This window comes from Zootermopsis nevadensis, unplaced genomic scaffold (assembly GCF_977971745.1).
Source record: "Zootermopsis nevadensis isolate Lab colony 2312 unplaced genomic scaffold, Znev_1.0 Znev_ptg000024l, whole genome shotgun sequence".
NCBI lineage: Eukaryota > Metazoa > Arthropoda > Insecta > Blattodea > Termopsidae > Zootermopsis > Zootermopsis nevadensis.
The window spans coordinates 2,058,260-2,072,595 of record NW_028259156.1 but is presented as its reverse complement, the minus strand read 5'-3'; the positions used below and the strand labels follow the sequence as shown (position 1 = coordinate 2,072,595).

General features: G+C 36.8%; 1 protein-coding gene across 1 annotated transcript in view; it reads left to right on the top strand.

Annotated features, from left to right (window-relative positions):
* Window positions 1-266: 266 nt before the first annotated feature.
* Window positions 267-14,336, top strand: part of LOC110835948 (retinal homeobox protein Rx) — a 52,612-nt gene continuing 38,542 nt past the window's right edge. Inside the window, exon 1 of the mRNA XM_022076679.2 lies at window positions 267-669. Coding sequence (XP_021932371.1) covers window positions 528-669 — 142 coding nt within the window. The 5' untranslated portion in view covers window positions 267-527. The remainder of the gene's footprint in view (window positions 670-14,336) is intronic.

Sequence of the window (14,336 nt, the reverse complement as noted above, 5' to 3'; positions counted from 1 at the left end):
ATTGTGTATAAATATTTTCATTCGTTTATGAAATTAGAACCTAATATATCGCCTGGGTTGGTAATCCACACGTGCTTTCATAACCTTCAGGGATTTCCTTCCATAATTACTTATATTGATTACACAGATTACGTAACTCTCTCCCTGCCTTGCGTTGTCACCCAATGCCTGCTCGAAATGTTTCCTACAGCCAATCAAAACCACGCTCTGCGGATCAGCTTTGTCAACATTCCCCCCTCCAAGCAGACAGACATAGCGCCGACGATGAGCAAATTGATTACTAACCGGGAGCACTATTGGTCTGTTCATTTGTATCGCGCATGCTCATTGGTTATACTCGAAACATTTATGACGTTCATCTTGGTATTAGTCGTGGAGACGTAGGGGAAATAGGTTTTGTTGCAGTGAGTGATAGGGGAGTTTAGGGTTCATTATCTAAGTGAGTGTTTGAATGTGGAGGGGTTGTAATTGAGTTGGTGCAGCGGGTGCTGGCAGTCTGACAGTGTTTGCGGGGTGGGACGGTCAGAATGATGGATCGACCTGGCAGTCAACACCATTCCGAGGAGCTACCAGCAGCTACAAGACCACGCGGAGTCTACAGCATCGATCAGATACTCGGAACAGCCACTACACCCGTCGATGAGGCACACCTGCACCAGTCGAAAGACGGTAAGAGACTTCGTACGTTGTGATTTTCGCGATGTTCCATTGTCACCAACTTCTGAAATAAAACACTAGATGGCAGAGCAGGGAAACAGAATGCAATGTTTATACATCGTGTTTCAATTGTTACCCAGCGCTGTTATGGCAGTCAACACAGCGTTATCAGATCAATAACGTGCATATAGGAGTAATTGTTTGTCCTTTGTTACGCTTACAAGTAATATCTCTGGTGTGGTCTTATTCTTGTCCTTGGTAAATGCAGTGGTAGAACGTTCTTGGCCAAAATAAATTCACGTTGTTTTTTATACACGTAATTTTTAACTCGGATTGTACTGATTCATTCGAAGACTCGAATATACTTAAACACGAGAACATAATAGTCTAATAGTTTGCGTGATTAATGGATTAATTAACGAAGCTGACATGTCTTCATTATAGGCAGCGTCAAATGATAATGATTAATGAATAAACTTCATGAATTAAATAGGAAGGAAACATATCGTGGATTAATTTAGGGTACAGATAATATTCAGGCGTTTTATGGAGTGATTAAGGAAAATCAAGACAGACTTAATTCAATTTATGAGGTCTCAGGGACGATGTTTGAATCTGGTGCTTTGTATCGCCGTGTGGTCTCGTAGCAAGAATGTTTATTAAAACTTAATGATTTATGAAAGTGTGTCTCTTGAAAATCACTAAAAAAGGTAGATTCTTGAGGATGAAGTATAATATTAATTAACATCTTCATAGGTTTTGAGGTTTTCAATTTTGAATTACGAAAATGGCTGTCTTATGAGTTGTATCGCGTTGTAGTGTGGTAGAAGTTTACCAACGTTTCATAAGTCCTTTCTGCCTCCATCATCAGGGCGATGAAACGTTGGTAAACTTCTGAAATTTGTTGACTATTTTAGCAATTATGAATGCCTGAAGACCTTATTTATGCTATGTAATACTCGAACGGAAAGAAATTGAAGTTATCCCTCGTGACTAACGATGCACCACGTCTTACAAATGTTTGGAGGTGTGGGGGGATCCCCCCCGCGCACTATTAACCTCTGAACTAGACGAAGGTGAGTTGTCTCACGCCTCGGCCGCCTTATCATCGACGAAATAACTCCGGTTCTAATCGGATACGTTTGATAGGAGAAACGTGTCCAGGTTTTGGTTGTCAGTTGTTCACGGTTTGACGTAAATTTTAATATTGGGAGTTCTTAATATTCAATTTTTATATATTTCAGTAGCGTTTTCTGCGGATTCAGTGCGTTACAAATAACGTGAAACTATTTATTTTGTTGAGTTCTGTCACACAAGAACTGCGAAATCAAGGCGTGGTGAGAACTTTCTGCTTACAGAACAGTGTTGGCAAATTATCAAACATTAAGGAAGGTCACTTTGGAGTGGTTGGCAGTGCTGATTCGTATTTAGTAGGTCGCAACCCGGACGACGTCTGTCCTGTAAGCGTTTTTTCACAGTTTTACTCAGTCCGTACAAGAAAGTATTAGGCCTACTCTAATTTAAGACACGATTGCATTCGAAAATATAAAATCTGAGGAACTGAAAATGTTTTTAAACGAATCTAGAATAAATAAATAACATTGGGCTATTAGCGATAACAGAAGTGACCCCGGACGTTTATTTCTAAGACAAAATTTGGATTGCATTCTGTAGTTTCTACGAACAACTATTTCCGGTTGCTTGAAGGTTAAGACACTATTAGATCTGCCCTGTTTGATGCATTATGTATTGAACGCTATTTTTGACAAAGATAATTATATCTGTGCTGGAAACACACGAACGTGATAATACACACCAAAATATAACATTGAAAATCCAGCACAAATTTATTTCCTTCCTCGAAACATGACTTTTGAATGTGTTTTAAAATAGAATTAAATAGTATTAAAATATATTAAAATTGTCCGTCAATCACAATAAAGTAATATAAGATAATTAAATGGTTAAAATATTATCTTTTGTTCCGTATCGAGTACTCGATTTACATATGGAACATTCTCGACATGTTTCGGCTTTCATAGAGCCGTCATCAGGTGTATGTTATAAACTCTTAATTCAATTACTAATTTTTAATTTTTTAATTTTCTAAGTAAATACCCGATTCAGAAATAGGCCTTTGGCTTCGTAGACTATGATTTTGTCGTATTTCACACGATAAAGGATTCAGCTAAAACATACATTTATATAATTTTAAATAATGGGTATATTATCTTGTATAGTTGGAAAAAAAATAAAAAAAATAATACGTTAATAAGAAACTGTCTGAAGAAATGTAAAAAATATGTGATAAGTAAAGTATTTGGTTTTAATAAAGTCGTGAAGTTGAACAGAGCATCGCTACGCACAGAGTTTTAAGATAAACTGTCTTGGGTTATGATTTAAATTGCGAAATTGAGTTGCAGGGAGTTGATTATATCCGTCGTAGGCATTAGGCATGATTCAGGTTCCGCGTAAGTTCAGGGGCGTTGAGTTCCTTCAGACACCCCGAAGCTCGGATCTTTGGAATGTTAAGTTCTGCAGGTTTTTTATCGGTTAATAAGTAAGCTAAGTAAGATGCCACCTTTTCACTATTAAGTTAATTAATACACCTACGTTTCTCCTTTCTTCAAACCTGCATGTGAAATGTAACGAGTTTGTCCATCTATAGTCAGTTGGGACATGAAAAATTACTTAAAATGGCTGATAAAATAACCTATGTCCTATAACCTGAACAGTGATTTGCATTATTTTGATAGGTTTACGTAACTTTTAAAACTGATGAAATAAAATTTACGTTATTTAATTAAGATGTCAGGTCTCAGTAATTACTTTAGACTTATCCATCTTTTCTTGAGTATGATTAGATGTGTCATCTGATAATGAATAAAATGAAAAAAACAAAGTAATTAGTAGATTCCCTATTTTCTTTGTCGAACTCATTCAACAAAGATTTTCACCGATATTTTTAAGCAAATGGACTGACGACTATTGCTTAATCCTAATCGATTGTTTTCGAAGTTGGATAAGATTAGAGCCTAGGAACTTTTCAAAATCTGTTTTTCCCGCATTTGACAGGAGATGGTTTCGTAAAATGGATCCGTATTTTGAAGAGTTGTAATGCAGTAGACTTAACCAATTTCATTATTTATTTTTCTTACTGCGTTAAATGCGAGTTAAGCTCGAAAGTACATAAATAAGTCCACAAGAATTCATTAGTGTGTTGGTTGGGTGTATAGACACGAACTCAGGAATGTACCTAAAACGAAACTTAACTTGTGGTTCAGCTATTGGCATAGCCATTATAGGATCGCGTCCTGTTAGAGTTGAAGTTTTAAATATTACCCTAGCCAACATATTATTATTATTATTATTATTATTATTATTACGGAAAAACATTATTCGATACGTCACCGATTCCATTCTACTTTAAAATTGCCATACATAACCTCACAATTTTAAATCTTTGCCGCCTGTCGTATTTAAATACAGAATTTGTTGTATGTTTATGGTATATTTCAATACGATATTTCACATTCCTAACTCGAGAGGTTTATTAATTACTTTGGATTTTAACAAAAGTTGCATATTTTCTAGCCGGAGCATTCCAAATAAATTGGCGAGTAAGCAGTTCTTAAAGTATGGAAATTTAAAGTCCATTGAACCTGAGAGGTGGTTTAAGAGATCAGGTACATCGAATATCAATTTTTTTTTTCTGAAACGAACGAATATTATAATCTAAACTCGGGCGTCTGGTGACTGCAAATATGCATGCGGTTATGATTTATGCTAAAGCGAAATTTTAGCAGCTGTGTTAGGCATTTCGTGCGTAGAATATATATTTATGAGAATTTTATATCTTCCAAATCTTAATTCAGATAGAAATTGCGAGGGTTTTAAATTAAGCGAAGAACTGTAACTACAAACAAAATACTTTTATTCTCAATAAGCTTGGAATATTTGAATATTTACATTGTACATTAAAACGTTTGCAGAAATCAAATGAGAAGATAAATTTAAGGTTCTCGTAGCAACAAAGATGTCGATGTTAAAATGACATCAGCCCCGAAGATGGAGACAGTATGTTTCTCCGAAACGTTTATACCCAGCTTCAAGACCACACGGTGTAGCAACGCAGGAGAATAAAATCTATTTGTAGTACAAAGAGTCAGGACTTGGGTTATTTTTGTTGAACTTAAGACGAAACTAAGAAAATAATTTGATAGAATCTGCCTAGCTCAGACAATTTCCTTTACCCGTAATTGTAATGCACTAATTCACAAATCTGTCCAGTGAAATTGGTCGTTAAAACCGAAAGACAGGCTTATTAATTTAAGGGAAGATTGCTTTACTTTTTTTGAACACATTTTAACACGCTGTGACTAAGAATATGAAAGAAAGTGTAGTCTAAGTGCTACGAGTGTAATGGCGTTTTGTGAACTACAAGAAAATTTGAGATTTGCGACGTTTTACTTGGAGTAAAATGACTTCAAGACGAAAACATAGGCTTGAAGAAAATTGTGTGGGCGTGTACTGGCGCTTAGTTTTAATGTAAATTCTATCCTATTACAGGTACATATCAAAGTACGAATTACCAGTGACATTTATGGTTATTTAAGGGATATAACATTGTGGTAATATATAAATCAGGTGCTAAGTAACATTAGTCCTGATATACAGGGTGATTCTAAAAGGACTTTACAACTTTGAAAGTGTATAGGAATTTAATCAGAAAGCTTACAGAATCGGTTGAGGTGTCATTTTGTAGCAAAACAAATCAAGTTTTATCTCAAATAGTCATTTTGGTTCGATGTGATTGCCATTGGTGATACTGCAGACATCCCACCTGAAATCAATTTCTTGCCAAAGCTTTCATGGCGGCTCTCATTAATAAAGTCTTCTCGGACTATTAGCCGTGTTAGTTGGTGATCAGTCGCCTTGAAAATGAGGACAGAGATGATCACCGACTAACACGGCTGATAGCCCGAGAAGAGTTTATAAACATTAGTCCTTTTATATAACTGTTATTAATCTATTTTAATGTCAGTTTACAACCATCAGCGTTTCAAAACTGACATAATATGCTTAAATTAGGTTCTTCAGAAATGTTATCAGGTTAGCAGGGCGTGGAGTCATCGATTCGTCTTCAATATTTGTAGTTCGTTTTTTAGTTTGACAACGTCCTTTCACTTTTACAAGAAACGTTTGAATAGCGAATATGAAGTACCTGAGCCCTTCTTGAAGAACTAATTGTTCAATTTGTCATTCTTCGAAGGTCCATTACCGTGTTCACTCCGGACCGCCTTTGGACCCTGTCCTGAGTTGAATGAACGCTGTCCACACACTGCCACCCAAAGATCCATTTTAATATTATCCTGTATCCAGAGACAGGAAACCCGTTTAAATGGGGGAAAAGTGCCTCGTGTGTCGAGGTGTACCTGTAGATCGCGGTATTCGGTATTAGCTGCATTCCCCTGGCTAACTACATCCGACCTGCAGTTGAACATGCAAATGCCATCGCCACATTTAAAAATCTCGACAAAATATTTCGAGATGGAAGCTAGGTTGAAATGCCAGACGGAAATTCTTGCTAGCCTAAGGAGAAGCGAGGTGTTTAGTACGCACAGAATTACCGTCCTGACGACAGTGTTTCGCTTCTAGAAAAAACCTTCGTCAGGTGGCAACTTTGGGGATCTCTCCACACAAGTCCTAGGGTAAGCTAATTTGTCGGGATGAACTGAGATTGGAACTTATGATGGTTTTACTGTGCGTTGCAAAATTGTCGTGTTTACTGTTAATCTTACCACTGACAAATACTTGTTTCGGCACGTCAATACATTGTATTTTATTTTACAAGTTACTCGGTCGCGTTAATTTTAATAACAGTGTGACTAAAATGTGATGACCAGCAGATGAGAGAAATGTGGCTTAGCAGGGGGGGGGGGGGGGGGAGATTTTGTCGAAGTTCAAGGGTGGAAATGTAATTCCCACTCCGAGTTAACATATTTTCCGGGGTTTCCGATCCTGTGGTGATAATGTTTCAGTAAGGGATTTTAATGCTGGGGTGGGGAATAAGCCAATTAAGATCATTTTATTAACGGAGTAAGAGACTTCTAAGGCTCCTGTCACGCTGGATGCAGATTATTTCGATTACTGGTACACGAATTCCTACGATCAGGGTTTTCGCCGTCAATGGACTGTGGACTTTAACAGTCTTCGTTGAGTGAGATTTCTACCCTAAGGAAAATATTCATTAGATGGTATAGTTGCGTCATATTGTGAAAATATATTTTTAATTAATTATTCTTGTCCGTCTAATCACAATTTAAAATTTAAAATTAAAATTAAGATAATTAAAATATCATGTGATGTTCCTATCGAAACATTCGATTTACAGTTAGAACATCTAAATGTAAATCGAATGTTTCGATAGTAAATCGAATGTTTCGATAGGAACATCACATGATATTTTAATTATCTTAATTTTAATTTTAAATTTTAAATTGTGATTAGACGGACAAGAATAATTAATTAACTAAGGAAAATAATGTTATTAAGTTATTAGTTTTATTAGGTTAATGAATTGTTCATGCAGAGACTACATGCAAAATTTTCTCTGTTCTCTTGAAATAACCCTAGACGTTTCTCGAATTTTCCCGATTGAAGTTATATTTAAAGAGAACTCGACGTTTACAAAAACACCGAATTTATTAATTTTTAAAAAGCAACATTTAATGTGTTGTTTGACTTCACGGTGGTGTCAGTGTTTGTACTTTTGGTCCCAAAGGCTCCTTAGTTGTAACACACATTTGGTTTAACCATCGTAATCCGTATTTCGCAGGAAATATGACGAACAATCAAATAGCTTTATGTACTGTGTATGTGTGGTTTTTGCGTTCATCGGCGATGGTCACGACTCGTAGGATTCTCATTGAGTTTCATGCGTCTATTTTATTCTCACGACGCCGTGGTCACGTGATTGCGCATCTAATGTGACTGCAGTCTACGTTCCTGTATTCGATTTCGTAACAACGAAATATTTTTTCAAAATGGAATAAAACTTCAGTTACTGGTTCTCGACGTCACGTATAGACTAGGAACACTGAGTTTGGATGGAGACACTCGAGGTTTTAAATTTATACCTTATGAATTAGCCTATTTCTTCTGTTTTGCAGACACGTGGAATTTGTATATTTCATATGGAAACAACTTTGATTTGTAAGATTTTTAAGTCTCGTAACGAAATAGACTGAGCCATTTTACCTTATTTTAAGACATCTTTTATTTTGTTTATAACTTTACACCATTTTCATTGTCAGCCTCCAGTTATTGTCATGAGATTACAATTTCGCTTTTATTATATTTAAATATAACGTGACATTTATCGAGCAGCTGAAATCTGATGTAATATTGGATCATGATTTGAAAGAATACATCGAAATAAATCCAGATACCCCGTTCTGCCCCCGGCTCCCATACGTTGTAAATCTCAGTCCAATCAGTTACGTCAAGGACAATGACACTTCCCCCCTTCCAAAAAGAAGAATTAGAAATCAAATGTGTGCTGTTCTTGCGTAATGAAATGTATATTATTTTTATATTTCAGGAAACATGAAATTCCATTGAGCTTTGCGTAAAACACGGGTCATATACAGGGTGATTCAAAAGGTTAGGGCCAAACTGAAGGGACTCAGAGAGAAAAACTTTCGAATAGGAATCCACGTCCTCCGAAGTCATCCTGAAATAATCGTACTTTACTATTCTCCTACTAGCTTAATTTTGTTTTTATTAATATACAAGGATTACATTAGCAATCTTAAGAACCAAATTATTTCAGCGGTATGTTATCAATGGCCTCGACAGACTCAGGATAACTTCGGAGGACGTGGATTCCTATTCGAAAGTTGTTCTCTCTGAGTACCTTCAGTTTGGCCCTAACCTTTTGAATCACCCTATATGACTGATAATACGGAATGGACATGAATTCGTGTAGAAATTTGTGATATAGTCCTTCACAATAAATTTAATTGAAATTATTTTAATATTTTCGGGGCTCAATTGAACAAACAGATTGACAGACAATCATTACATTAAGTGTTCTTCGTTTCTGGTTTGTGGAAGAACCGCTTAAGAGCGACGTTTCGTTCGTTTAAAATGCTTGCATTGCCCCAGAAGTTCTGGTGAATAACAGACCTCAACAAGTGGAATGTGTCAAAGAAATGGAATAGCACCCTCTCAGATCCCCAGAAGGGGTACGAGTCATACAAATCCGCATTAGTCTAGACTCGATTCTCGTGTGACCATATCCGCCTCACCTGATGAGACACATTCAGCTTCCAGTGAGCTGTGAACGAGCCTTTTCAACAGCGCCATCTGGCCGACCATCAGGAGGACTTCGTTAGTGAGCCACGTGGTTTAAAACTCACCTCCTCGCCTGGTAGGCGTTCGGCCGCGATGTGCGAGGCGCTCTTTGTGGAAATCTTCCGTGTGATCGCTCCTAAATAAAACAAATGTTTGCCAACCCTTGCTGGATGGCGCTGATTTACTGGAGACGGAAATTCTCAACTGTATCCTTCTCCGACTTCTGTAATCTGTGGCATAAAGAGAGTTAGTTTTTGAAGATTTCCGTCTTCTGAGTTATTGCGCCCTGTAGTCTGCCTCTATCATCAGGGAGACAAATCGTCCTGATGATGGAGGCAACAAGGACCTCCGAAACGCCGGTAAACTTCTACCAGACTACACGGCGCAACAACCCAGAAGACAGCAATCTTCAGACTCATCGCTGTGAAAACCTCAAATCCTCAGGTTAGTTTTTGATCCGTACTCCGTACGTAGGTACTTGAATTTTCGGATTACTCCCCTGAAGTCTTGTCTATCCTTCGACGATTACGTGGAAAATAATGGACAGTGATTTCACATTTGTATTTGCCGATAGGCAGACTACAATTGTGTTACAGAATATCAAAGGATGTTTGGTCTTTCCACCTCTGTTCTTAATTTCTTATGTCATTCGGATGAACATGACATTTGTGGTAAGATAGAATCGGACGGGTTTGTATCTTTGTTGGTTAATTTAGGCCTATCAACGCTGTAACTAACGCAAACTTTTTACCATCGATTCGAAACGAGATTGGTGAACTGTAGATGTTATTACAGGAATCGGTTGTGCCCTGACTTCAAGTCCAGAGGGTCTGAGGCCGAGATTTGCACACCGAACTTCCGGAGTACGAAGCAGGGACGATAATTACGACGTCCTAATTGCATGGAGTCTAAAACAACTCTTATTTATGATTTAATTGAACCGTTAATCATTTGTATTAACTGTAAATATTGTAGATTCGCTTTTACAGTTATATTATAACGTTGGTTAAAACTTAAATGTCCGTATTGAAAGGATTAAACTGTTGTTATATGACTAAGAGAGAATTCCAAGACTTTGTCTTCTTGTAACTGGAGGACTTAATTAATTACAGCGCAAATTTTAATAATACATTCTTTTCATTCTTTAATATTTATAAAACCAACAGGGCTTACTAAATATTCTGTAGCCAAATTAAAATAAGTGACTCAATATTAGATAATAGTCATACGACTATAGAATATATTGTTATTCAATAGTTCGGATATAAATGTATTTTAGGTCCCGGTATTCTACGACGTAATATGTAAGAAATACCTGAATAAAATATAAATTGCTTTTTATAGAATGTTTAATGCGTTCTTTGCAAGAAAGGAATAACTAATTGCATCATGTTGTTACATTTGTTTTAATGTCCGAAACCGTGAAATCGATTTTCATTTAATTTGGTACAGTGGAGCCACACTAAAATTTGTCATTTCGACTCATATTAGCCCATTTTTAAGGATTTTTTACACAGGAATCAAATCTAAGTTGAACTTCTCTCAAAGTTACTATCATCTTTTGAAATATGGTAACGTCTAGAAGTAGACCTGCAGCCTAGATCTGTCTGATGTCTAAAATTTATTATAATTGTTCAATATTTTATATAGTTGGATAAGTAATTTAAAATTAGTATATAATTTTATTCAGAATTCTGTCAACAGGTTCAACCTAAAAAGACGTATTTGAGAAATGTCGATGTGCTTGTTTCTGCCAGAAGAGTTGGCTCAGTTTTTAGATAACGCGAAAAAATTATTTTTTATTTTAAGTAAATGAAATGAAGACTTGAAAGGAATTCAAAAATTTATCAAGTACGTTTCGAGCTGTACTTAACATGTTACCGGCGTGGATTAATTTGGTAATTTCTTTACTTATCTGTGACATTTTGTTATGTACCGTAAACTTTTAATTACCAACAACTGACCGAGGAATGGTCTATTGTTCCACTGCCAGAAAATGTGGCCTAACTCCATTTTTTACGCTTAGAAACAAACTTAAATTTACAACGTACAATTTTGACTATGTTCTTCCAGTGCGTTCAAAAAGGAACTATGAAACAGTCCTGAACCTTTATCACGTATTTACCTTCTTGCTGTAAATATCCGTCTCTATATTATTTATTAATTTCTTCATTTTTCCTGCTTTCACTGCAGTTAATGCGATATTTTAAAGTTATATATTACAACTATCATAAACATTCGAGTAGATGCTAAACAAATTAGCAAATGCGTACGTATCGTGATGATTCACCAGAATTTAATTTTGTTGTATAAAATGCTGGAAGATCACTGGCCATATCTTGGTAACCGTGGATAAATAAAACAACAATAAGAGAGTCGTAGCTCAGGCGGTTAGTCACCGGCGGAGGCAAGGGATTTTTGGTGGAAAACGTGGCACTGAACAGGCTTCTCGCCCAGATCTTCGTGTTCCCTCTGTCAGCGTCATTTCGCTGCTGCTGAACGTTTATTTATGTGTTCGGAGGATGGACTCAGTTCAACAGAGACATAATTTCATCCCAACGTAATTATATCATCACAGTTCAGCCAGATTTTGACGAAAATTTATATCAACATTATGCCAATTCAGGCGAACCAACATCGTACTTTCTAATAGCCCACAATTAAAAAATTTTAGCGCTCGTAACTCAATTAGTGTCGGTGATTGATTATGGCAGGAACTGGGATTTTTCTCTCTTGCCACTGGTCCAGCCCTCTAACTAATGAGTACCGGGGCTTTCCTCGGGGGGGGGGGGGGCAGAGCGTGAAGCCCACTATTCTGTTCTGACTGCATATCAGTTTTCTCGTACATCTCCATTAAGCAAAGCGATAATTAAACTTTAACACTAAATAGTAACGACACCCACAAGGTTCTGAGATTGGGGGGGGGGGGGGTCACTTCCCACTTGAATACAACATCAATAACTATAGATTTGTAACAGTGAAAGTTTGTGATTCAATAAGTAACTAGTTCAACCTATCAGCGTTACACTGGATACTGTCTACTGTCTTACGTATATTTTATATATTTCGTGTCCTATACGACGTTTAGGGAGCTGGCTACACTCCAGGTTCAGATGATATGTTGTCGTTATAGTCATGTTTAATTTACATGCCAGGGATTTCTGGAGACGGTTATGACAGAATTCGGTACAATTCTTTAATAGTCGATTATCGCATTACCACACGAAAACTGTGGTAGACACAAACCGATCAAGGAATGAATGAAGTCAGTGGGTTAAAAGAAAAGTCGATTTCCAAAATAGGCTTTTCAACAGCAGTGACCAAGTGTCACTTTTCCAACCGTAAATCCCACATAGACTACCCTGGGATAGAACTCGGGCCTCGACGGTCAGAGGTTGGCTTTGCCTGATCTCTGGCACTGTCCTGAAACCTCTGCAGTTATTCCTCAAAAAAAGAATTAATTTATTAAGGCTGTTTAAAAATCCTCAATAATGCCTTTTTTTATAAACCTGTAATTGCATTACATCTGGGCCCCTAATTTACTAATTTATTTAGTAATACATCTAGCTGTTTATTATTAGCATTAAAAGTTAAAAGTTAGAAGACTTTTTAGTATTCTTGTGTTTGAAATCACGTCGTAATGGAGACGAGTGGGGGCATGTAGGTAACTATCCTATGAAGCCATCTTGAAGGAGTCCCAGATCCAGTCTGGATGCTGTGGTGAATTCTCAGCGCCTACCGAGATCGAAATCCCGACTGTTCCCAGTTACTTTAGTGATCGATTTAGTAGCAATAAAACAAATATTTAAGGTTCCGTACTATCTTTGCCGCCACGGTGGTCTAGCGGTCAGAACACTAGCCTTGTAAGCCTGGGGTCCCGGGTTCAATTCCCGGTGGTGCTCAAATTTATAACTTGTGTTGGGCAAGGCCGTGGTCTAGGCATCACGGAGTTTTCCTCCGGGGGCTTCCCCGGTTTCTCCGTGGCATCCCAACAATTACTCCATTCACACACAGAAGAAGGCAATGGCAAACCACTTCTGATCATCTCTGCCAAGAATGTATATATGTATGAGCAGGTCCCTGACAACCTGAAGAGGTTGGAAGGATCCTGTTCATGATATATGGACCTGTCGTCAGACAGAACACTAATAATAAAAAATAAAAAAAACTATCTTTGCATTAGATTATAAGTTCTATACAAATTTTCCGTTAAACTTTCGTTAAAAGCACCCACAATTTAACTAACATAATAATAGAATATGGGATTTGGTGTAGCTCAGTCAGTATAGTGATTGGGATAAGGGATGGAACACCGGGGTTTGATTCCCAGCACGGTGGGATTTCTGTCTTACAAAATTTCCAGATCGGCTCTAACTCCCACCCAACTTCCAGTCCAATGGTTACGCGGCCGGGGCTGCACTCCTCCGATGTCTGCAACGCGTGTTGCGTAAGCATCAGGAGAACTACGTTTTTGTGTTCATTTACGTCTATGCCCGCTTGAAACTGCGTTCATGTGGTCCCCAGCTGTACTATATCTGTTTCCCATTGTGTTATGTTCACGCTGTGTATTCATTATATTTTACACTCGAAATTCTTTTCTCTCTTGTCTACTTTTGACGTATATCTTACTGACTTTAGCTCTCCCATTTACATATCTATAGTTATGTAGCCTATTCGAATTTTTTTTGGTCCAAATTAGTCGTCTCTCTGTAGTAGCTAAGTCCTCGTTTGTATCTACTTAACCATTTGACGTAAATGTTTCTCCACAACTTTGTAATTTTCTCACAGTCGAGTATGTGCGTTCACATTACTCTTTTACGCATAAATAACATTTTTATATCTCAAATCCTCTTAAGATATAACTTAGTTTCCAAAAACCCGCCTTAAGCCATATTTCACTATTGGTTTTGTCAAGTGTTTACTAATCGTAATAAGTTAATTGGGTTTAATACAATCCAGACTCTGGGGCTGGACAGAAATCAAAGTTTCATAAACAAAGGTCACTTTGCAGTACATCGAGACAGCTGATCCATAAACTATCGCACATAACAACGGTTGATTTTAGAATAAGAATGTTATGATAATGTTGCGTCATATTGTGTTGAATATATACTTGTTCAATTTTTATCAGTCTAATCACAATAAAATATTATTATTAAATATTAAAATATTATTACAATTAACATTTAAATATTTAAAATATATTAAAATGATGCTCTCTATCGAACATCGAAATGTTCGATAGAGAGCATCATTTTAATATATTTTAAATATTTAAATGTTAATTGTAATAATATTTTAATATTTAATAATAATATTTT